This window comes from Pieris brassicae, chromosome 5, assembly GCF_905147105.1.
Source record: "Pieris brassicae chromosome 5, ilPieBrab1.1, whole genome shotgun sequence".
In the NCBI taxonomy this organism is placed as follows: domain Eukaryota; kingdom Metazoa; phylum Arthropoda; class Insecta; order Lepidoptera; family Pieridae; genus Pieris; species Pieris brassicae.
In genome coordinates, this window is record NC_059669.1 from 15,960,120 (window position 1) to 15,986,066 (window position 25,947).

Consider the following 25,947-nt stretch of genomic DNA (forward strand, 5'->3'; position numbering starts at 1 on the left):
CTCATTTGTAATAATACATAGTATCATACAACACAAAACATGATCTCTAGAAATATTATAAGATCAAAATTATTAGCAAGTATTAAAGTGCGTGGTTACAGTGATGTGGCTTCATCTAAAAAGACACCTCTATATAATTTACATGAAAAATATGGTGGAAAGTTAGTTGATTTTGCTGGATTTCTACTTCCCGTACAATATTCTGACATGACTGTGTCTGCATCTCATCTGTTTACGAGAAGTAGTGGATCTATTTTCGATGTATCTCACATGTTACAAACGAGCGTTTCCGGTAAGGATTGCATCGCTTGGTTCGAATCAATATGCCCGGTTGATTTACAAGGAATGAGTGATGGATCGAGTTCGCTAACTGTATTTTTAAATCAAAAAGGTGGCATAATTGATGACTTGATAGTAACAAGAGTCAGTGAAAAACAACTCTACATTGTCTCCAATGCGGGAAGACTGGACGTTGATAAAAATCATATGTTAGAAACTTCCGAAATGTATCGCAAGAAGAATAAAGATGTCTCCATTGACTTCTTCGATGTAACTCAAAGAGGACTGATTGCTGTTCAAGGACCAAAGGCAGTCCAAAATATACAACGTTTAACTGATATTCCTTTAGAAAACTTGTACTTCATGACCAGTCGTTTAGGTTCGGTTGCAGGGGTAGATTGTCGTATAACCCGATGTGGTTATACAGGTGAAGATGGTGTTGAGATATCGATTCCCGCTGAAAAGACTGAAACGGTAACAGAAGCATTATTACAATCCGACGACATCAAACTTGCCGGTTTAGGAGCCAGAGATTCGCTACGCTTAGAAGCAGGCTTATGTTTGTATGGTAATGACATTGACGAAGGCGTGACACCCGTCGAAGCTAATTTAACTTGGCTGATAGCGAAGAGGCGGCGAGGAGAATCAAACTTTCCTGGAGCAGAAATCATTTTACGGCAGATTAAGGAAGGAGTTACTAAAAGGAGAGTCGGGGTAAGGATGGAATCAGGAGCTCCTGCAAGAAAAGGCGCGCTCCTAAAAAGTTTGAACGGTGAAGTTATAGGTAATGTTACTAGTGGTTGCCCAAGCCCCTCTTTGGGAGGTAACGTTGCGATGGGTTATATTATTGAACAATTTAAAAAAGTCAGTACTGAAATAAACGTTAACATACGAAATAAGGACACTCCATGTAAAGTGGCTAAGATGCCTTTTGTACCTTCAAAATATTATGTAAAGAAATAAAAATATATATAATTTAATATATTTATTTATAACCTTAAGTGCAATAAACGATTAGATAACGTAAAAACGAACAGAATTAGAATATCTTCAACACAAATAATAACACAGCCAGCCACAAACTCATGACTCTTAAGTCATCAAATTGCGGCTACCTGCAAAATTACAAAACACATGAGCGACAACAAATATACTCGTTTAAAATAAACATTTTATTGAATGTGAAAAATGGAATTAGTGGGAATGCAACAAATATTATCTTACAAAAATATCAATTATGTACCATTTCTATCACAGGAACGTATACTTAAATGCCTTTTAATTCTTATTAGAGCAAAACTGCTATAGAAAAACTTACATTAATTTATTGTCTACTAAAAGTTTCGCTCGGGATTTTCGGTTGAATTTTAAAAATTCCCTTGAGTTCTATAGTAAATGTTATATTTACTATAAAAACGTTACGCATTTATACCTTATCAGGTGCGAAACCTTGGGTTAATTTTAAAGTTTATATCAAAAATATTAGAAAATCTTAAAAAGTTACACATTTCACGTCATAGTGAAATAAAGGATTAATCCCATAATACAATATATTAATACACTTTTTATTTATCAAAGCAAATTAACTCAAAGAAAACACTTCTTTAATTTAATTACAATTCAAAATATGCACTCTAATCATTTCCCAATATGACAAACGAGATCTATTTATGAAGCATGTAACAAAGATTGAAAAAAACTGACGTAATTTAAACACATTTAAAAACTAGTTTCCTTTGAGTTAAAATTGCTGTCTAGTGTTACGAATACCCTCTCAGAAATTTACACTTAACGAAGTACCCTTAGCACGAACGTAAAGTCGAATAGAAGTAAGACTAATAAAAATTGTATGAAAAACTTACGTAGCGATCCGTAGACGCATTTGCAACTTGCAACAAATAAAATTCGTATACACAAAAATTGTTCAAAGAGCGCTCCGTTCGAGCTGTCATAACAGACATAGCTCGTTCTGACGTATGCACAGCTGCTGTTCGTGTTAAAGCCTCAGTTTTAATAGACAAAAGATATTCATACGCACCATGAAAGCCCCAAAACGAATGCTTTTAGACTCTCGCTCGACGCTCGATCGTAGAATCAATTATGTACTTTATGATAAAGAGAAATTTCATTAATAATTTCTATGCAAAATTCGATTTTATTAACAAATCCTGTCACAGCTTTGTAATTTTAATTTTTTTGTTACTTAAGAATAATGTAAAATCTGATAAAAGATTTTTTTTAATAGTATGGTTAGTAAAAAAAATTAGATCGTCGCTCGCCCATATTTATGAAATGGTTGGATACAACAACAAATTCTACGACCAGATCATTTATAGGTATAATGTTAAGTACAAAACAGTTGTGAAGTATCGTGATTAAGGTCACAAATATTCTTATAATAAATATGTATAGAGATCACTAAAGTTTTTTGTACTAATGTTTTTGTAATTTGGAATGTTAATTTCCAGCAAGTTCTAAGTTTATCATTATTAGCTTAAAAACATTAAATATTATCGCACCATTTTAACAAAAAAGGGACTTTATTCCCACGGATAATTAGTCTTCAGCAAGTATTGCTTAACTTTTGTAACCGATTTCATTAAGATCATACATGCTTCCTGTCCTAAAGATGTGGACATACCCCCTTATTTTTATTTCTCTTTCAATCATAGCGTAAAAAACAATTTGACAGAAAGAGATCACCGTACTTTTGTTAAGATAGTAATTTTTATGAATACGGGGGTTGATCGGTATAACACACAACATACAGATTTCTGTGTCAGCATATAGGCAAAAATGAACTTTATTTTGATACAAAATAAATAGTTCAAAACTCATTAGCACTATTACAATAGTTGCTTGGAAGAATCGAGAGCTTGATGTTTATTTGGTAAAATCTATTACGATCTTTACATTTTTGTGTTCATATGCATTTTTCACTGCAGTTTTGGTACAATGAGTTTTTCTATGTATGTCGTACTTGATATGTATAATAAAATTCCGCTAGAAATCACTGATTGAGGTCTGGACCGTTGAAATTATTTTGGGTAAGTCGAGCGAAATCTTCGTTTAGTTTTTTAATTTTGTCCGTGCACTGAAAAAAATAACATACATACTATTTATAATTTGTGAATAATTTAAAAGTCAGGTCAAGAATGATTCGACATCGTACACGTACAATCAAATTTTTAACGTAAAAAATACGTAATAAAAAAATAGGAATAGACAATGACCTAGATGACAGGACGATTGGGATTTGGGACAGACATATTTCTTTTTTTACTTCATAGATATTGTTTATAAGCTAATAGTAGTAACTACAAGACCAAATTCTGAAATAAAATGAAGGTTTACTTTATTTAAAAAAAATATCTATGCTGCTCAAAATCACCTCACACCGGTTAACGTTAACTTTGAATGAATGCATTGGATATTTTTTAGGTTAAAAAGGAAAGCCAAAAAAGTATTAGATTTGGCATTGACATACGCTAAGTGTTACTTAGGACTAAGTCTCTTTTACTTTTATTTTTAATTTCTGATCAATACTATATTTTATATATAAAGATACATAAAAAAAAACACACACACACACATACAAATTGTCTAACCCACAGATTATACTTACATCATATTCCTGATACTGCGATTTGGACCCTCGTCTCTCCTCGTGTACCTTTGTCATCAAGTAGTTGATTTGGTTCTGCAACTTCACGAATATCTTCCTGTACTCATCTTGAATCCTGCTCATTTCACTATTTATGTGCTCGTCTTTCTTCCCCATGTAATCCTATAAATATGAGTAACACTTAAACGTATGTTACAGAAAGCGTAGCGAGCCTCTACTACGCTTTACATAAGCGTTACGACAAAACATTCACAAACATGATGTGAAATTGACGTCGCGTTGCGCGCAATGAAAGCAAATGGAGAAGAGTGAGGGAAGGCCTTTGGCAAGCGGTTGAGCTGGTACTAGATATATTATCGTAAATACTCTTTTTTCAGAATAAAAGAGCTTTATTACTATTACTACTTATTATTATACTTACCGATAAATGCCTCACAACTGTTGAAAACGTTATTATATTGCGGATATAATCAGCATTGCAGGATTTAAAATAATATAATTTGATGTAATTAATATCTTGACACTATTATTATATTTGAGTTTAAGAAGATAGTTAATTGAGATCCACAATATTTTATCAGCATATTATTTTGGTGTTAGGTTTCGGAACGATATTATTTTTGGATAAGCCTTGGACGTTAGCCATGAAAACGGAGCAGATGCTACACTTTACAGAAGCGATGGTGGAACCATGATGCATAAAATCATGGAGACTACAAGGTCAGAGGGCGCGAGGAGACTCATGGAGAGTCCGAAAAAATGGCGAAATAGATGAGTTATTGGCCCATAAGCTATGTTAACCAAAGACAATAAATAATCATTATTCAAAATGAACATTGATAAGATTTTTGTAATTCTATATTTTATTTAATTTTGTATCGTACTACGCGCGATAACAGTGAAAAGCCAACTGAAGTTTGCGAAATGGAATACAAACGAGTGAGAGAGACAACATACTGAATAAAACGCGGGGATTCCCCGGGCAAAGACAGTCCGTGCCTAGTTTGCAACGAATAATTCAATAAGAATTATATATATATATATATTAATTTCAATAAGAAATTACGACTTACCTTATAAGTATAAACAGTCTTTTTAGTGTTTTTGTATTTATCTTGAATTATTTGATATTCATTTTGTAATTTATTTAACCTCTGTTCCAACTGTGTACACTGAGATTGTAATTCCATTAATTTCGTTCGCAAACTCTGACACTCTTTAACGGATGAACTGCTTTTCAATTTCATGTCTTCTCTTTCTTTCTTTATAATATCTTCCATTGAGCCTAAAATATTAAAAAATACTTATCAAAGGTAATAATAATAATATTGTTATGTCTTTGTATAAATCTTGTGTACGTATGTTTGTAATTAAACTTCTAAACGGCTGGACCGATTTGTATATTTTTTTGTGTTCAAGTGGTTAGTATAGAATTACAAATAGATGATTATTTTTTTATTTACGTCTGTGTATGGAAACGGTACTTACTGCGCCTCTAAAATAGATTTCAAATAAAATAACTTAATTTGAACTTTTAACTAACATATTCGTATTGTCGTACATACATGTATATAATTCGTTTGTTGTAAAAAACGGTTCTCGATAAAAAAAATGTTCTTTCGTCTCTTTCTATCAAATTGTTTTATGCTGTGGTGAAAAGTGAGAGATAACTTAAAGGCGAATAAAACTAAAGAAAACTTACCTAATCTCGACAACCTCTCCTTATACTTCTCTGCTCTTTGCTTCCAATCAATGACGTCATCTTTCACCCTCTGACACTCAGCTTGCAACTCATTATGCTCCTTTATAAGCACCGAAATCTCATTTTCCTTTGATTCCAATATCTGCGTAACTTTCCCGCGCTCGGAAAGGATAAATTCCTTCAACGTATCAACCTCCTTCGCCTTCCTTTCCAACAATTCTTTTAATTTTGTGACAGTTGACATTTGCTCGTTCTCTATCTCTTTCACACGCCTCGCACAATTCATCTCAACTGTTTTCATTTCTAAGGTGAATTTCTCGGCAATTTGGTCGCGTATTGCCTTCTCTTTCATCATAAGTGCGGTCTGAAATTGACAATGCCGTAAAAATATATTATTTTTAATGAATAAATAACAACACATTTCTATTTTAAGACAAGCCATTAACGATGTCTCTCCTCACAAAGCAAGCACTATTTGTGTACATAGAAAGACACAGATGCACCGGTCGGGATCTAATGCGCCCCTAGGATCGCTACTAGTCTATAAATAAAATTCCGTATAAATCAGGGTTTAGGGTTAACACTACGAGTCCATTATTTATTTATATCGTAAGCCTACAGCTAATAAAAAAATATATGTCGAATTTGGCTCAGACATCAGAAGTAAAGCACGAAATACAATTTAATCAATAAAAATAATAGCAGTGAGGGAGAGAGATGACATTCGGTTGAGACTGCGGTCCGTGCACCTCGACGCAACCAGAGAAATGCGTGCCGATACTTTTTTTAAAGAATGGAATCTCGCTGTTGGCCTTAAGGGCCTTTACAGCTCAGCTCGGGCTGTTTTGGCGAGTGTAGCTCGGCCAGAAACGAGTGCCGATACAGCGGCGATTCGGGTTTTTATAAACCCGAGACGTAGTGGGGCGATGACGTCACGTGCACGTGCCGCTAGCGCTCGATATCGCTGTCTTTTTTGTACCAACTACCTACCACCGCCTTCCTATATAATAAAAAACAATCACACTAAAAATATAGCCAAAAATGGAACATATAATATTTACCTACAAAAAGGTTCAAATATTTACAAAACGATAAAAATTATCCAATACATTTAACTAAGTAATACCTGGCTATGTTGTGCAATAGTGTAAAAGTGAGGGTAAGTACGAAAAAGTGGGGTATGCTCATAACACCTAATGTCAAATCACATTTGACATATGGGAGTCATACTTAGCGTTACATCTCGACTCGAAACCTACTCTGAAACTGCTCAATGTTGGCCTAGCTTGAATGTGTGACTTTCATCCCTGAGGGCGTAGGTTCGGTCCTTGGCTGTGCACCAATGTACGCATTTAATACTAGGTCGTACGGCGAAGGAGAACATCGTGAGAAAACCATGCATGGCATGCCTTAGAACCAAAAAGTCAACGGCGTATTAGGCACAAGGCTCACGATACAGATATATAAATCTGCCCAGATCTAGAAGATTGTAGCTCCACAATCTTACCCATTAAACAAACAGACAATCAAATAACCAAGAAAATAAAATCTAAAAAAACCACTGTTTTTTTACCTCAGCAGCCATATCGTCATGAGGCACTACTTCTTCAGTACCAGAATCTGTGTCTCCGTCATGAGTGCTAGTTCCCACATTTCTCTGATCCTGAATCTTCGTGAACCTTTCCATTATGTAATTTTGGAAAAACTCCGCTTTAGCTTTTAATTCCTTCATGAGGGCATCGTTGCTTTCTTGAGCCGCTGAAAAAATAATACAAATACATTATACAATGTTCTCATTTAGTTGTTATAGATCTGATATTCTTTCTAATTGTGGTTTGTTTATGACTGCTTATAAGGGGCTGTTCAAGTGTTACGTAAGCAGATTCACTGCAATTTATCCCCCCCCCCCCCCTCTTGTCAGCAAAAGTAAGCAAAGCTCTCAAAAATAATAGTACATAAACGCATTATTTTTTTGGTAGGAATCCCCGAACATCCATTTCGTTTTGAAGCATAGACAATGTAATATGTGTAAAAAAGTAAATAACTACTGTTGACGTAATCACGAAATAAGAAAATAAAAGACTCCCCCTCCCCCCTATGGTAAAAGTTGAACGATCTTAAATTTAATATTGGTAGATTTATATACATTTTTTTATTTTATTTATGTAGGTTTTAATAAACATTACAAAAAGAAATCTATTATAATTAACAAAGAGTTACCATGTCCGGCCTTTAGTAGTGAACAATAATTATAATTAACATTACTGCGTAAGTGCGAACGTATATTTTTGTGTGTGTATATATTATTAAGTATTTATTTATTAAAGTACATAAAATGTTGCTTAGCTTAAAATCGAAGACTGCTGGACGAATTGGAGGATTTTTTGTATTTCTTGAACTCTAAGGGACGAGGAGAAATATTGGAATAATATTGTTACGAGCTAGGGGATCGGATAGAAAATGCCGTAGATTTCTTCAAGGGTTTATTTCTTGAAAAATCAATGAGGAATTTATGAGCACAAATTGATTGCAGAAATGTACTTATAACACACAAAAACACAGTCACTAATTACTTCACTTATGCACACTTCACACAGTACTTTATCACTTATATTCACTCTATTCGCACTTTATCGCTTCGGGGTTTCTCTCGTGTAATCGCATTCAAAACTAAGTGACTAGTCGCGTTTCGGCTCGCTTATATATCCCTGGGAATAATTCTAAACAATATTCGAGAACTTTCTAGGCGGGCTTGCTACTGAGTAGCGATTGCACAATTCTAGAACGTTCGCACTCTTTGTCTCTTTCGCACGTTGCTCCGTCCTTCTCGTACGGCGTTCTAGAGTGCTCGTCTAGTTTCGAGAAAGTTCTGATCTTCTCTCTCTCTCTCTCGTATCATTTCGTCCTTGTCTCACACCTAGAAAGTTCGGTCTAGAATATTCCTTCACCAAAGGGGTATAACTAGGCCTGAAAACGCCTGAAAACGGGTCTCCTGAAAACTGCACTACTCGACTACACATGTTCTGAAACCGACTGGTTTCAGCTTCCTGAAAACTAGGGTAACATTATGAAAACTACAATTTTCTAATATGTGATTGACCCTCTCCTGAAACGGTCAGAAATCATATTACAGCTTGCTGAAAAGTTCTCTAACTAGTGGAAAAATCTAGAAACATTGCAGTCGACCCGTCTTCGTAACAATATAAATAAATAAAACATAGTTTTATTTTGTGCTTAGATTCTTTTTCCGGAAGTAAAAGCGACGTCTTAATGGGGTAGCATAGCTAAATATTATGTATGTCGTGTGGCTACTAAAAAGGTAGGCTAAATAAAAATCATATTAAGCCGAAACGAATACAATTTCTACAGTAGAAGTTACGATATATTATCTATTCTAAAATACATGACAATTTCGGTAAACATAAAACTAACAAAAAAATATATAGATATATAGTAGCGCGCGACTTAAGCAAACCTCTATCTAAGATTTTATACGTTTACGCCAAAAAATTTAACATTGCAAGTATAAAATTTAAAATACATAAAAGATGAGCATTGCCCAATTACAACACTGCATTTATTTACAAAAAAATGTGTGCATGTACACTGTACACACGAAAGAAGTGAAACTTCTTTATTACCATATTTTTTGAAAAATGATCTACTTTGCAACTTTACAGAATTTGGTTAAATAAAGTTAAATTAGACCCTTATAAACATTTTGATTTTGCCGATCACTTTTATCTATATATATATATATATATATATATATATATATATATATATATATATATATATCATTTATAACGTCACTATAGAAAAGCGGTCAAGTCTAGTGGTGGGAGTAAGTCCGCTTATACGACATGCTTTCCCTACTCCGCTGGAGAAAGTACTCTCCGAATCGACCGTGGTAGGGACAAGAAAAAGATGGCGCGTAACAGAAAAATGTGACGGTAAATCTTTTCCCAATTTGAAGTTTCACTTCAATAATTTTAATTTAAAGGATTATTTATAAAGAATATCAATTATTATTTAGGTAATTAATAAAAAAATCTTACCTAATTTAACATTACACTTATTAAGATGCTCCTCCAAGTACTTAATGTGTTTGAGTTGAGTCTCGCATTGGAGACAGTTCTCCATCTCTTTACGCATTGAGGACTTTTCATCTAGAAATAATATTTTAAAAAAGGTTAAAATGTTTTCATTTGCTCCAATAAGGTTACCTAAAAATGGCCAGGCACAAGCGGTAAATGGTGAATAGGTAGACTGATAAAAACATAGTGGTGGTGCGCGGGAAAAACTGTCTTAGAAAACGCTTAGTTGTGGAACGACGGACGTCGAGGCGATATGGATGGTATTTTGTATTCAGCCTTGACGATAATGAAACTCAGCTGCAGGTACTAGACCGAACAACTCTTCTGAACACTCTTCATGGTAAATGCGGTATAAGATGCGGAGAGACTTCTTTACGCAACGCCAAGGGATCAAGTCACACGGAAAGTGATGGGTCGTCGACGATTCGAATCCCTCTTTGATGAATACGGTCAAGTGGAAGGAGCTGGTACTGGGGAGCTCACGCCCAGAGGGGAGAAAATCTTTCCAAATATATATACATATTTAGAACTGGATAAATATTTGCCTTAACGTGCTTGACATTAAAAATTCTAAGTGTGTTTTTGTTGATAATTTTGATGGAAATAATTCGTCACACACCTTTAATTTAATCACAATCTGTTTAGTAGTTCATGAGATATTCCACATTTACGTGTGTAATAAACATAGTTAATAATGATGACAAACATTTAAAATTCGTTGTTTTTTTTTTAAATTACTGTTTAATAATAAATTATTCGATTTGAAACCCTAAATCTATGCACCATCTGTTTGGCTTTCTGTTAATATGACCTGAAGAGTTTTGGTTCAATTCCTGGTGAAACAATTTGTTTCAAAACAAACCTGTGTGAGAACGCCTTCTTACTTGTGTTATCTTTAAAAATCTCACCTTCCAAATACTTATTCAACTTATCAGTAAACTCTTTTTGCTTATCAGTAAACTCTTTTTGCAACTCCGAGATTCTCTTATTAGCTCTTTCTATCTCTTCCCTTGAACTACTTAAATCTGTTGCCAACTTCTCGGTTTGTTTCTTCTCTCTTTCTATCCGCTCTATGTAGTCTTTCTCTTGCTTTCTGAAGTCATCTCTTTCTTTTTGCATGTTTGTTCGTACGTCTTTCAGTTCCCGTGAGACAGAATCGCGGGCACTGCATACCTAAAAATATTGTATTAATTTTTTTATTATTCATGTATATATTATTTTTTTAATGTTTTTTTTAAATATACTATTCAATTAATCCAATTGTTTATAGTATTTCCTTTGTAGTGACCATATTTTTGAACAACATACTATCACTGGTAAGTAAATTCGCATTATTAACTCCTTTTAAACTATGTATATAATAATAGGTTTACTGTCCAACTATGACATTACAGCAATGTCAACAAAACATGTAATACATACAGACTCAACAATCAAATACATAGCACAGAACATTATGACAATTGAAAAGCCTAAAAATTATTGGATTTACCGATACCTAATCGTATATTTTGGAATAAATAAAATGTATTTTTACATTTTAGAATACAAGATTTGCCTTTCTAGAACTTTTGCTATGCTCAGTGGAGTCGCTACTTACTTGTAAATACAATGTTTTCAATTCGCCGTTTTCTTTGAGCGTGTCTTTTAGCTGTGAGCTATAGTTTTCCAATTCCCTTAATAAATCCGCATTCGCTTCCTGCACTAGTGATGCCCTACTACCTCGCTCAGTTTTCAACTTCTCGTAGTCCATTTCCAGTTCGGCGTATTTTATCTCAATCTGTAAAAATTATGAAATTCTAAGTAGGTAATGTATTATTTATAGAAATAGTCAAGTGCGGGTGTCGACAACAAATAAATTTTTTAACTATTTTTTTAATATTGTCTATGAAAATATACTTTTAAAATAAAACAAATATTTTTAATCAAGAATATTTTGTTTTTTTTCCGCGTTTATTCTACTTAGAAGTGAACTTAAATTATTAATAAATTGTTTACTCTAAGTATTATTGTTTTATATATATATATATATATATATATATATTTATTATATATATATTTATATATATATTTATAAAGTTTATACCTGAATTTACTTTCTTTAGACTTCTTTTTAAGGAGGGTTTTAGTATTGTTTCCTATATCACAAGGCTAATAAGCTTGACGATGTAAAGGCTATATGTTATCTTTAATGAACAAGTTTCCCACAAAAATGTCATATCAATGAATGAATATGAAACGAAATAATGAAATGAATAATAATAATGATAACAAATCAATATATAACTCACACTTTTCATCTCGCTCTTGACATCTTCCATCTCTTTCCTGAGCATTTCATTTTGTTGTCTGTACGTCTCCACTAATTCACTGTCCGAATGCGTTCCAAGTAATTCCAATTTATTCTGTAGAACCGCTATTCTTGAATTGAGTTGCAACTCTATACCTTTTTGTTCCTCTAATTTCGAACGCAATTCAGACTCTTGCTTTCTGTGTTGTTCCAATCTTCTTTCCCTATTTATAAAAGAATTATTGTATTTTAAAATTAGTTATTTATTCACTACAATAATTTTCTTGTCTAAATTAATTATTTGAAAATACATATGATTAATGATTCCCTTAAAACTGACTCATTGGGGTCACTGAACCCGTGGCCCGTGTCTTTCTTAAACATAAATTAACACATTAAATTAATGAACGATAATTTTAAAAATGTACATAAGGGGTTCAAGTATTACGTAAGTACTATATGAAGGGGGGGGGGGTCTTGAACAGCCCATTTATATAAATTAATTTTATTTTTCTTACTCAATTTGATTCAGAAAATTTATTTTAACATAAAACCCCATTGTAGTAGAATACCTCTTATTCATTTCCTCTTGAAGTTGTCCAACCTTCTGTATTTGCTGTTTATATCGACTCAATATTTCTTTTAAGGTTGCAAGTTTCCCCGGTGACGGTGAATCGCCTAGAACAATTGGTTTGACGTGAATCTAGATTGACTTGAAATTACAAAAATTCTAGTGAAATAGATGAACAATAACAGAATAATAATATATGTAATAACAAAAATAGTTTATTTATCAGATAAAAACTCAGACTAAACTATTAACTAATTACAGTACATCTGTATGTAAATATTCCTTTACAAATATAAATAATAGAAATCTAGTGGCGCTCATTCCTATATGGATTTCCTTGATCATTTTTATTTCATAGACAAGTAGATCAGCCTTCTGCCTGACACATGTCATCGATATTTGAGTCACACCAGTTTCCCAACGATGCTTTCATCACCGTACGAGCCAATTAGAAGTACATTGATGCACAGACGGTCGTACCTACGACCTCACGGATGACAGTCCCACGCTGAAGTCAACATGTTTTTTTAATAAATATACTCACCAATATTAAAACTATTATCTGGCAACACTTCATGTAAAATCTGATTTAGTGTTGATCGCCAATTTTCATATTCTCGCTGACATCCAGTTAGTTTGTTACGACAGAGAACTAATTCTTGCGCTGTTACCTCGAGTTTAGTCTGAAAAGTTTCTTTATTTTAAACATGTACACTGCTTTTCTGAATGCTAAACGTTATACTAAAGTTTTATATAGCATTTATTACTTTAAGCACTGTAATCATAAGTATACATGACAAATGGACGAGACTAGCTGTCCACGACATGGAACACAAGCTAACTCATCTTTCTATCTTTATATACAAACCTACTATGTTTATAATTAAACTTTTCCTAACTGCAATAATAATCATATTAGCGTCACGAAGATGTGCAGCGTTTTGTCGAGAAAGAGTGGCAAAGAGATGAAGCAAATAGCCATGGAGCGAGAGTAGGGAGCAAGCAAGTGAGAAAGATCGAGAGATTGAGAGAGAGTAAGGGAGATCGAAAAAAATACACACTACCGGTTGATGTATTCATTTAATAGCTACATATTAGAATGGATGGATGGATGGATTATTAGATGGCAATTTTGTCGCATAACGTCTTGTGCTTTAAGGACTTTATGTAATCTCTATGATTCCGACTGAAGGACTCTGTATCCACGGCTATGAAATAAATAAATAAAAAAAAATTGTGCAGTAAACGCAATTTTTTATTTATTTATATTATCATTAGCACGTATACAGTGTGTAAACAGTGTGAACATAGATCTACAAAAACATGGTGTGATCAGAAACTGGTCTCTCGTATCTATTGGGGCTTTTACCTTAGTAATAATTAATTTACAAAGAAGTTTCTCTTCTGACATGTCCACTTTGTAGGCACGCATTTTTTTTTAATTTCAGACGAAAATTTCAGAAATCTTTTAAGCATTTGATTTACAGCTAATCGATTTTGTTCCGTTTGGATGAAGGAAAATATGGCCGAGACACTACTTGCCTATAAAGAAAAATAAACGCCAGTACGTTTCCGGCCCTTTTGGAATCTGTATACTCTCTTGACCCTAAGTCGTATTACCCACCCACATTACCACTGCAAAATTGTGATAAAGGTATTTTATTCCAATTTTCGTTTATGTACTAGTATAAATAAAAGACTGTAGCGACGCCTACAATCTGCTGCAACAAACCACTACGATGACGTCATACCCTGAATCTATACAAGACTAGACTGTTATTTTTAAAATTTCCTTAATAAAGTAACTTACCCCAAGCTCTTTCACCTGTTCCCTTGAAGAATTCCTTTCGGTAGTTAATTGACTGACTTTTTCTTTTAACCGAGCTGTCTCTCCACTGACCAATCTAGTCTGTGCCGCTTCTAATTCATTAGCTAGCCGATTTATAGTACCACCTTTCTCTATTAAAATCTCTTCTTTTTCTCTATCCCGTTCCATACATTTCTTTTCTAGGTGTTTTATTTCTCTATCCTAAAAAACGCCAATCAATTCAAGTTCAATTGGTTAAAATGGCTTGTCCTACCCACATATATATAAAATATTAATTACCTTTTAATATTTAAAAATTCATTAATTATAGTATTTTAGTATGGATAAAAGAATTATTAGTTTATTATACCTAGTATAATTCTGTAAATTAATAGGTTCCTTGTAATTTGTTTTCTAATTTACTGTAAATTGTAATCGCGACATTTGTTGTTGTTACATTTGTCTTTGACGTAATAAAATTCTTTCAACTTTTTTTAATTACAAAATAATATATGTAACATCACATTCGTCTCTTTCTGTCATATTGCGTTTACTTTGCCTTGAAAAGAGATAGAACATGCTGTTGTTTTAAACAATGGAGTCGGACCAATTATATGTAATTAATGAACGACGGGGTTTTTGTACAGAATAAATTAAAGCATTAATGTATTATTTATTTTTAATAAATACTATCAATCTTTATGAACAGTGTTTAACAGTACGGCCCTCATCTCGTGGTCGTAGGTTCGAACCCCAAGAATAACATTGCTGTGCATCAATGGACTGTATATGTGTAACACTCGCTTGTATGAAGGTAAATATCGTGTTGAAACCGAAATTACTTAGACCCAAAAACCGAGGTGTGTCAAGCATAGAAGATTGATCGCCAATTGAGAAGAAAGATCATGACCAGATACAGACATCTAATGTCAAGCGCCATTTGTTAGGTTTTGTTTTCCGACATAAAAACAGTACTATTTTATTTAAAAAATCTTAACAATGAATATATATATTAAGAAAACACTTTTTAAATTTATAATAATGTAAATAATTATAAGTTTATAATAATAATACATAGCTTCAATCCGTTTAAAAAGTGTTTTCTTAATGTGTAAAAGCTATGTTAACAAAAGAAAATACAATTAATATACATATATACCTTTTCATCAAGTCTACTTTTTGCCTTCATCAAATCATTTTGCAGTCTATCCATTTCTTCTCTATACCTGAAAATATGTAACCAATACATATATTTGAACTTTATAGTAATATGATCTTTGTGGCTCAGTGCTTAACGCGCATGGCGAAGGCGATTTCTTTATATCAATTACGAATTACTGGGAATAGATCCCATCACCCACTTGCTTTTTAAAATGACCATTGAAAAATGTAAAACTATGTTTGCCCTCTTGGCCCACTGAGGTCTCAAAAAGATTACAATATAAACCTTAACAATCACATATATGAGATATATAGGTGATGTACACGGAGCCTAGTAACGCGAAACAATGTGTTTTGCTCAAATTCAAACTCAATAAAGTATATTTTCACTTGATCCACTGAGCCACAGCTGCAGCGTTTAAATAGAATTTAAAATATGGTACCTGTCTTGTTGTTCTCTAAACAATGCGTCCGTATCGTGCGTGTGCGCCACCTGTAAATTTTTTAAGGTAATTGTAATACTGCGATAATGATCGATCATATTAATAAATATTTATAGGTATCACTTATTAAAATTATATTTTTAAAAAATCTGTCTATTGTTGCAATATCCCTTTATTCATAAAAAAGTTAAATAAGTCCAATTGCAGTTTTAACTACAGTACATTTCTTTTCATCAAGAAAAGTCAGAAAGAGGAGAAGCAGTACTTAAGTAAAAGAGGGCAATTAGACTGGTTTATTTGTAAGTACATATACAGTTATAGTACGAGTATACTTGGTACATACACAAATGTTCTTTAGTATAAATAAATATTATGTTCATTAGTTACGCATTTCTAGCCTTATATATAAAATACATATAAAAAATTAAATCAATATTGGCCAACACAATTATAAACATAACAATGTTTCAATAATGAAGGGACTTGAAATACCTTCATAGTATGCAACCTCTGTTGTATCTCCTGTAAGCTAATATTCGCAGACCGGAGCTCCAACCTTAATTGCTCCTTATCTTCATCACTTTCCATCAATTTCTGTGTCAACGATCCCACTTGCTGTTCTAACTCTATTGTCTTATGCTTACTTGATGCTAGAAAATTTATATTTCTTATTAAGCGCATAATGCCTGGATTGGCGGCCTACTGAATCATATTAATCCAAGGTGAAATGAATAATATAATAATAAAATTTACGACGACATCGTTTAGAACAAAAAACCGGTTATATTGACCAAAATCAAAGGCCCCGGGTAAATTTGATGTATTAGGTATTTAATAACAACTTCATCGGCTGTTACGACTATCGGTTTTTACGACCAAATATGAGTAGTCCCTTCGTTATAGCAGATTTTTACTGTATAAAAATAGACTCCATAGATGCACAGATAGTCTATAAAAAAACTTGATAATACATCCATCATTTAGGGAAAATAATTATAATAATAAAACTTTTTTCATAACAAAATATGATAGAAACAAAATTGATCGAACGCTAGCGACACTAGCCCCTGTGTTGTAGGTGTCTTGATTACAATTCTTCTGTGGTCTATATAATATTCCATTAGACAGTTTGTTCATTATTTTTTTTTAATTATAATAATTATGCTATGCTATAAAGGAGAAACCCATCATCTCTACATGCCTCTTGCTTATTTTTCTACTACTAAAGGTTCCTTTATGGCGTGGGCGAGTATAAAGACCATAAGTTTGACACCAATTCTAAATAACATAATGTTCATGTTTTTATTATATGACATTATAAAAATTAATATGACATTTGCATACCTATTTATATATGGCTGATTGTGCGGGTTTTTATAATGAATCAATCTAATTGTACCACTATCTTAGCAAATAAACGATTTTATTATTTATTTATACCAAAACAAGTATCGTTTTGCCATAGGGTATGACCCTTTAGGGTGTAGGCTAAGTATGTAGTTAAGTGTTAAGTAAATGTGTCTTGTGTCACATGGTTAAATTGAGGTCTGTCTTAAATTTATTTAAAATTAGTTTATAAATAGTTATAGTTTTATGTCATTAAAAGATTGAATATTGTCTTTGGTTATGGTGGGTACATATTATTATAAAACTTCTTAAAGATACACAGACATATTACATAATTAAACTAAATTTTTAGATTAATTTCACTGTTTATTTGATAACATTCAGACCATATTGTATTAAATTGGTAACAATAAGTATACAACATACCAAGTAATGCATGTGCCTCTTGCAATGAGAATTCAGCTTTATCCTTGTCATGTATGGCAGCTTCTAAGCGAGCTCGTAAACTATCTACCTCATTGTCTAAGTTCTTCATTTGAGCCGCATATTGCTCTAACTCCTTCACTCTACCCTAAATATATTTGAAAATTACGTAAAAATAATTTTTAAACCACTAGTCTAATTATTAGATTTAGTCTGTTATGTTTTTCATATATCAAAACTTAAATAAAAAAAATTATGTGTAGAAAGAAAAACCAATGGTGCAATATCAGGGCTCAAACATACAACCTCAGGGTTGAAAGATGCACCCTCAAGCCACTAGGCCAACATTGCTCTCACATCTCAAAGCCTTGGACCAAAATAGTCCAATAGACCAAAAAAGTGTATGTGTAAAGTTTATTTTAATTTTATATAGATGAAATTAAAAAATCAATATAATTTTTATAGTATGTTATATAATGATTAAGGTTTTTCTTTTATCTTGCATTTTAGTTAGAAGTCCATTCCTTCTATAATAATATCTTTATTGTTTTATGTAAGTAAGTATGATTCCCTATCTCATAATATTTTTTTCTACCCTAAATGGTAAAACATATTTTTAATAATTAGAAGCAAAATTCAAATATTATTCTTTACCTACAGACCCAAGAGGCAAAGCCTGGCTTAGCTCTAGCATACAATGGATGCAATAATATAAAATAGAGTAAGGTAGACTAAAGGTAGCTAGACTAAAATTAGCTGATGTTAGACAGCTGATGGCAATGTGTATCTCATTCATATATATTTAGTTTCTCATGCAAATAAAAATTTATTTTTGTAATGAGAAATAAAGTTCTTTAAACATTATACTAATAAATATTCCTCTATAAAACTTACTTCATACATAACTTTAAGTTGTTCATAATTCTTATTATACCCTTGTCCTGTCCCATAGCCATTCAGATGTTCTAAAAATTAAAATAAATTATAGGAGTCTTTTTTCCCTTGTTTTCCTTTTTTAGTCCTTGTATTTCATAATAGTGTATTATATTATTTACCTCTCTCTTGTGGATAATAATGATTTTGTCCATCACCTGCACCATAGGGACTATATTGAAGTTTTACTGGTTCATCATGATTCCTTATATGTTGTATATGATGACTTTTTGGTGTATCACAATATAATTTTGTTGAATGAGACAGAGGCATGCCTTCTTTAAATGTGTTAATAGATTCAGTGTATGTGGGTAAGAGGCCAGTTCCATATTTGTTGTCTGTTGCATATTGTTTATCTGAAATATATAAGTTTCAAGTTAAATACCAGGTATGAAAATAAACCAGTTTTATTATTGTTTAATGTATAAAAATATTTTGATACAATAACTAAACTTAGCCCTATTAGTTTAGTTTTAAATAGGGGATAGAAATAATAATTAGTTAGGGGAACATTAGTAGATTTGAATCAGCGAGAATGTCGTGCATGCATAGAAAGCAATTGCACATTAATGAATTTCTACTGTATACAATTACTATTAAAAACTAACTATTTGCATTTGTATGGTCCAAGGTGCAGTTTCCGCTGCTGTTTACAGAGCTTGCTTCGTCGTCATCTTGAAGATCATCAAAAGCATTTGCAAGTTTATGTTTTAACTGTAAAATGAAATCAATATTAAACGTAACGCTTGTATACCCAGCAGATTACGAGAAAAATAGTAGTTTTTCTTAAGTTTACCTCTGCATCCCGCCTTTTTTGATCTTCAAGTTCTTCTTGTTCTTCTAGTCTATCTTGAGCACTATTATTTATATGAATGCTTGCAGCACCTTTAAATAAACTCATTCCAGGGCCTTCCATTGTATGTACAAGAAATGAAACTTTCCAAACTTACACGATTTAAACATTTACAACAAGATAAATTATAACTCACGTCTTATAAACTATTGCCATTTTAATTAGCTTTAAGTGTGTTTACAGTGGAAAGCGAGGAGTTTAAAAAATGTTATGTTTTTAAATTCATTAGCAACAACTAATCTTGAGGACAAATATTTAGATTTCAGAACCACAACATTTCGATAAAACAATCAACAAACCATAAACAACAAATCTTTTCTGTTATTAGTGACACAGATTATGTCAATTTTCTTCACTGATGTATAACCACATAATATATAGTAATAGTATAGCCATATAAATATATATATTTATATGGCTGATTATATATATAATCGGGCATTCAAGTTCTTTCACTAATATAATATAATATATATGCACAAATTAAATTATAGTTGGGTTACGTTTTTTCCGTTCTTTTGATCATAGAACATATACATGTACAGGAGGTCTAGCCATAATACTACCGAAAAGTGTTCTACATACACTACCGCTTTTGTGTAATTGTAATGTCGAAAGCGCTTCGTGTCCCTTCGTGTCGGATTAAATATATTCTTAATGTCACATTTATAAACCTAAAAAGATAAAAGTTAAAACATTACAATATAATTGTAAATTTGAAATAGGAAGATGCAAAATGTGCATAATCGTCATATACAATAATTATATTTTTAGGATTTGAGTTCACAACAATTAATCTGCAAAATGAAGAATCAATATTTAGTTACCGCTTTGAAGAAACAATAGAAATAGTACTACGGATGGATAAATAAAGAGTAAAAAGAATATTTATTAGCAGTTGAGAAAGTCTAAGGAATAAAAAAAATGTGAAAAAACACAAGACTAGACACTGAAATTTGTGTTTGATGAAAGGTTTAATTAGGTTTGATATTTGTGCTTGAACTTTTTTAGTGTCAACTGTAAGAACTTTTTATACAATACAAAAATTATTACTAAACAAACACAGGTGCATCAAATTAAATGCAATGCAATGTTAATGGTCAGCAATAAAACTCAATATCTTGTTTGTGTGCTGTTCCATACAAAAAATTGTTCAATTCATCAAACTTAACGTTAGCTGTTGTGATGATTTCATAAAATAGATTAGGTACTTTGTAACGTTATATACCTACATGCATTTGATAAACAACAGAAAAAGCCCTCCAGTTACTATGATAAGGTACATAATAGGCCATTAAAAAAAATGTGATTGTTTCCTTAACACAATGATTGTAAATAATAATAAGTTATTGTAAATATATAATAATTCCCAAAATCTTACTTAACCAACCATTATTTATTACTTCACTACTCCACTTATTTTTTGCATTATTCATAAAATACTTCATCTCTCATTATCAAATTCATTTTCAGATACATAATATAACAATTAAATTAATTAAAGGCTAAGACTTATTATTAAGTCTATATAGGTACTTTAATATTAAGGCTCTTTACGGTGTTTTCTCTTTCCTAAAAATATGGGGGATAAAAGCCGTTTTTCTACACTGCCGAAACATTAATTGGCCGTTGGCTACCAAAAAGCGTGAGCGTTGATGTCATGGCGTCGCTTATTGAATGCCGACTCACGCCTTTAGGGCCTAGGCTCTCGACTGTCGACACGAGCTGTCATTTTCAAACAAATTTAGTTTTCGACTTTCTACATACACTACTGTTAAGGCATCTTGTCTAAGCACCCCGGGGCCAGGTTCACGGAGCCACCGGGGCTACAGTCTCGTAGCCTCCACAAAAGTACTGGATAAAATCCATAATGTACTGGATGAACGGTTTTTTAATATAAGGAACAAGTCACAGTCATAGATTAAGTTTTTAAAATAAAACAAATTTTTCTAAATTAAAATAAATGAAAACAGCTATGACTAGATACTGGTGATTATTAATATAAGATAAGAGGTATGACTGTGATGAACAAAGGTTAAATGTTGGCAATATAAGATTGATATTTGTTATATTATTAATGGTATTGTAACCTATCACATCTTATACGTATTTTACAAACATGATTATGTAATCGCCTTTATTTAGTTCATCGCAAAATTGTCATATAACAGCTGTAGTTGCAATTAAATGAGTGTTTTTCCTTTTTGATTAAACGATCATTTGATATCATTATATTATAATAATATTTTAGGAAACATGCCTTTTAAACCAGTTACTCATGTGTTATTTGATATGGATGGATTGATATTAAGTAAGTTTCAAACTCAATAAAATGACAACTATTGCCATTTTCTGATGATTTATATAGAAACTACATGCCTTTATTTTTAACTATATTTCAATGTTTCTAGACACTGAAGATCTTTATACGTTGGGTTTTCAAGAAATTGCTTCGCGGTACGGAAAAAAATTTACGTTTGAACTAAAATGCCAAATAATGGGTCAACAAAGTAAAGAATTTGCAAAATCTATAATTACGGCGCTGGAATTACCCATGTCCGTAGATGAATTTTTAGTTGAGACGCGGAAAATTTTTAACGATTTATTTCCACTATGTTCAGTATTGCCAGGTAATGTAACTAAAGCATAAAATTAAAAGCATGACAATATTATAATTTTAAGAATTTTTTTACACATTAAACATTATTTCAGGAGTCGAGAGACTAATTAGGCACTTAAGCAAATGTAATATTCCAATAGGTTTGGCTACAAGTAGTAGTCAAGAAACATATGAATTAAAAACTAAGAACCACAAAGATCTGTTTGATTTATTTACTTATAAAACATTGGGATCTTCAGACCCGGATGTGAAACGAGGAAAACCACACCCAGATATATTTTACACTGCTGCTGCTAAGTTTCTCGAGAGACCGAACCCTCAACATGTAAATATGTACTTATTTTAACTAGCATTGTATTTAATTTCACTAGTACTGTCTAGATGGCGCTAAACGAATGTTTAAAACCACTGTTATATTTGTTAAAAGTAAAAAACCAAACAATGTGATATCCACACTGATATGTATTAAATAACATTCACTTCATAGGATGCGCTAAACCTACTAAGAATTTATATCATTTTAGTGCCTGGTCTTTGAAGATTCACTAAATGGGGTGCTGGCTGCTGCTGCAGCTGGCATGCAAGTTGTATTAATACCCGATTCCCGTCTAGACCATTCATTGGCTTCTGACGCTACACTGATCATTGAATCAATGGAGCATTTTAAGCCAGAACTTTTTGGTCTCCCGCCATTACATGAGTAGTAAGTGCAAATACAATTCAACAAGTTTGTCATTGTTTTTTTTAACAAACATATGCATGCAATGTTGTTTAAACAAGTTTTATCTGTGTTATCAAATTAATAGAATATAAAAAATAAATCTTTTATTGAAAAGTAACAATAAGAGCCTTAATAGAAAAAAAAACACATTAATTAAATATTTCAGTATAAAGTACAATGCTATGGTAACAACATTTTTTTACACATTTAAACTAAGATACTCTTATTATAATACTGTCTTCATAAGAAATGGTTGTTATAGTATTTGTCATTTGTTTGAAATAATAATGTAAATAAATGAACACAGTATTAACTTTCAACCATGTTTTATGATAAGACTAGAGCAAAAGGGATTATTTTTGTAATACACATCATTCTTTAAAAAAAATATATATATATACAGTATCAAAAAGCATTTAAAAGACAGTTTCTCTGTATCAACATACATTGTATTCTTATAAGTATTTAAAAAAAGTAATATATTAGGAAATCAGATCTAAGAAATGCTGTTAAATATATTTGAGGTATACCATGGACTAGCTAAGCTTGTACGTGACTATCTATTTATATTAAGGGATTGACTAGTTTTAAATCTATATAATATATATTAAATGGCAACTTTCACACAAATGTCTGACATTTTTGTATTAGTGTGGAAAGGGTGGTAAACCAAAAAGCTCAGGTTGAAATTCTTCTAAAGAATTAAGTACCAGTGTGGCATCTTTCAATAACTCCTTTTCTATTCGAGGATCAGGAACAACAACAACTTGCATGTTTGCTGCACAAGCTGCTTTTACACCATTAACAGCATCCTCAAATACCAAGCACTGAAAGTTAGTTCAAGTTATTATTATTGTCAATTTCATGTAATAATTCCATAGTCACAATAACCACTAATACTCATTCTACACTAATTATGGCCACCTTTAAAAACGATGTTTTTATTATATTGAGTTCAAATTTATGTAAAGATATGAGATGGTGGTACTTGTTAAAGATGTTTTGTGCCAAAATTTCTATATTAAAATGTTTACCATTTATGTGTAGTAAATATACTGTACTTACTTCTTCAGGTTTTGGTTTATCTGGGAATCTAGATGCACAGATAAGGAATATAGATGGATCTGGCTTTCCTTGTTTAACATCTGGGTCAGAAGAGCCCATAGTCAGGTGGTGGAAATTGTCCAGAAATCCTTTATGGCTCTGCATTTTCATTTTTACACTTTCATCACTGGAGCTGGTAGCAAGTGCTATAGGAACTCCAGCCTTCCTTAAGTGTTCAACCAGTTGTTGAGCACCTGAAAATCCATAGTTATCCATCCATATCCAAGTTTTTTTAGAAATGAGTGTCAAATATGATAAACTAATTAACAGGACTATAGTGATAAATCATCCCGTTCTTCTATATACAGTCAAAATCTGTTATAATGACAACGAAGGGATTACACATACTGGACCATAAAAACCGATGTTGTTGTTAATTACCTAATACAGTAGAATTCAGCCGGGGCCTTTGATTTTGGTCAATATAACCAGTATGTTCCTCTACACCATGTCGTTGTAAACGGTTTTGACTGTATAATCAAAAATATATCTCTTTATAGTCACATATACACATCTACTTAGTAATTCTTAATTAGAACATACCTGGCATAAGTGCAACACCAGGGAATAAAACCTCATAATGTTTTTGACATTCACGTATAAAATCCGCTTTTGTAAGTGGAAGGTCCAAAGTTTCTACAATTTTTTCCGCACATTCACGGCCTTGGAATCCAAGTAAGCTCTTTTTCAATTCCCATGTAAATGATTTACCATACTTTGCACATACATTTGTAAACGCTTGTGTATAAAAAATTTCTGAATCTGTAAATGGACTGTACGTAAGCTTAATGTGCACAATGCCCAACGGAAAAGGTTAATAATATATCAAACTAAAAATTTACCAATCAAAAGTCCATCCAAATCAAATAGAACATGTGTAACTTTTTGATAAGACATATTTATAATAAAGTTATTACACACATTTATACAAAAGGCAAAATTCTGGATACTAAGTATACAATTAAAAGTTAAAAATGGGATAGAATACTGAATAGGATAGGAATTCGTAACTTTTTTGTGGTAACTAGAAATTAGGAAATATCTAAAAATAACTATTTCTAGAACAAGTAGTTAGGTTACACGTATAACTCTAGGTCGTAGGAGGAATTAGGTACTGTCAAGTGTCAATGTCACTATTGCCAACGTAAGTAGAGGTAAAAGCCTTATACTTAATTTGCGACTTACGATTAACAAAATTCCAGACAGCGCATCACCCTGCTTTGTTAATAAATAAATGAAAATAGAGGTCTGAAAATACTTACAACTTTTGTTGAACACGTATACCTGTAAAACCATAATATATCTTATTATATTTCTCTAAAGTTTCATTTATGGAAAATCTATTTATTAAAAATTTATATTTATAGAACGTATTCCATGAAACGCGTTGAATTTAATGGTGAAACCGGCACTGTATACCTAAACTTTTAAGGATATTGTAAGTCATTATAATCATCAATAATCAACTAAAACAAGTTTGCCTCGTTCGTCAAATCCTATTTTATTATATAGCTAAAAATAAAAATAATAAAATAAACATTGTATAGATCGTCAAGGGCTTCTCCATAGATCATCTTCCTCTATGATTTGATTAAGGTATTTAATAATGATAATATAAGTTGGCCTGCCATAATAACAATATTACATTACATTTTAGTTTAACTGATAAAAAGACCCCGAAGGTTTGAATTAGATTTGATACAAGGTAATTAGGCGTTTTATGTAATATAGTTAGTTGTAATATAATTTTGTCTTTGTGAACGAGTACTACACTTAAATAAAATTTCCATATAAACGCGAATTATTAACATTATTTACATAGATATATTTCAGGGAGACAGTTTGAGGTGGCAGTGTCTCGCTGTCTACAATTGCTGTAAAGCACTCTATGGTTAGTTAGGGATATATTGTAATCGCTTTGTGTTTAAATCCGTTAGAAACGTTTACCGGCAAAAAGTAGGCAAGTGTCAT

At 32.0% G+C, this 25,947-nt stretch overlaps 4 protein-coding genes across 6 annotated transcripts; 2 read left to right on the forward strand and 2 right to left on the reverse strand.

The window, feature by feature from the left end:
• LOC123710135 (aminomethyltransferase, mitochondrial) lies at nucleotides 1-1,259 on the forward strand. The gene has a single exon (XM_045661860.1). The coding sequence runs from the start codon at nucleotides 40-42 to the stop codon at nucleotides 1,240-1,242; it is 1,203 nt and encodes a 400-aa protein (XP_045517816.1). The 5' UTR covers nucleotides 1-39; the 3' UTR covers nucleotides 1,243-1,259.
• LOC123710133 (intracellular protein transport protein USO1-like) lies at nucleotides 1,258-24,020 on the reverse strand. The gene is made up of 21 exons (XM_045661857.1): nucleotides 23,938-24,020; nucleotides 19,475-20,205; nucleotides 19,287-19,392; nucleotides 18,801-19,034; nucleotides 18,640-18,710; nucleotides 17,749-17,893; nucleotides 16,468-16,625; nucleotides 15,976-16,025; nucleotides 15,531-15,597; nucleotides 14,375-14,593; nucleotides 13,109-13,247; nucleotides 12,566-12,671; nucleotides 11,995-12,217; nucleotides 11,304-11,483; nucleotides 10,612-10,876; nucleotides 9,665-9,775; nucleotides 7,180-7,364; nucleotides 5,607-5,970; nucleotides 4,978-5,189; nucleotides 3,905-4,066; nucleotides 1,258-3,373 (listed from the first exon to the last, which is right to left on the reverse strand). The coding sequence occupies exons 2-21, from the start codon at nucleotides 19,592-19,594 to the stop codon at nucleotides 3,290-3,292; spliced, it is 3,201 nt and encodes a 1,066-aa protein (XP_045517813.1). The 5' UTR covers nucleotides 19,595-20,205; nucleotides 23,938-24,020; the 3' UTR covers nucleotides 1,258-3,289.
• Nucleotides 20,238-22,881, forward strand: LOC123710137 (pseudouridine-5'-phosphatase-like). 3 transcript variants are annotated; one of them, XM_045661862.1, is made up of 5 exons: nucleotides 20,238-20,513; nucleotides 21,783-21,842; nucleotides 21,943-22,161; nucleotides 22,244-22,476; nucleotides 22,676-22,881. In XM_045661862.1, exons 2-5 carry the CDS (start codon nucleotides 21,788-21,790, stop codon nucleotides 22,853-22,855), a joined length of 687 nt encoding a protein of 228 aa, XP_045517818.1. In that variant the 5' UTR covers nucleotides 20,238-20,513; nucleotides 21,783-21,787; the 3' UTR covers nucleotides 22,856-22,881. The 3 variants fall into 3 exon arrangements, with proteins under 3 accessions (XP_045517818.1, XP_045517817.1, XP_045517819.1); XM_045661861.1 differs by lacking the exon at nucleotides 20,238-20,513 and adding an exon at nucleotides 21,351-21,520; XM_045661863.1 differs by lacking the exon at nucleotides 20,238-20,513 and adding an exon at nucleotides 21,523-21,544.
• On the reverse strand, nucleotides 23,520-25,947 carry LOC123709543 (pseudouridine-5'-phosphatase-like). Its single transcript, XM_045660947.1, has 5 exons — nucleotides 25,924-25,947; nucleotides 25,239-25,260; nucleotides 24,520-24,738; nucleotides 23,938-24,170; nucleotides 23,520-23,699 (listed from the first exon to the last, which is right to left on the reverse strand). Exons 1-5 carry the CDS (start codon nucleotides 25,945-25,947, stop codon nucleotides 23,520-23,522), a joined length of 678 nt encoding a protein of 225 aa, XP_045516903.1.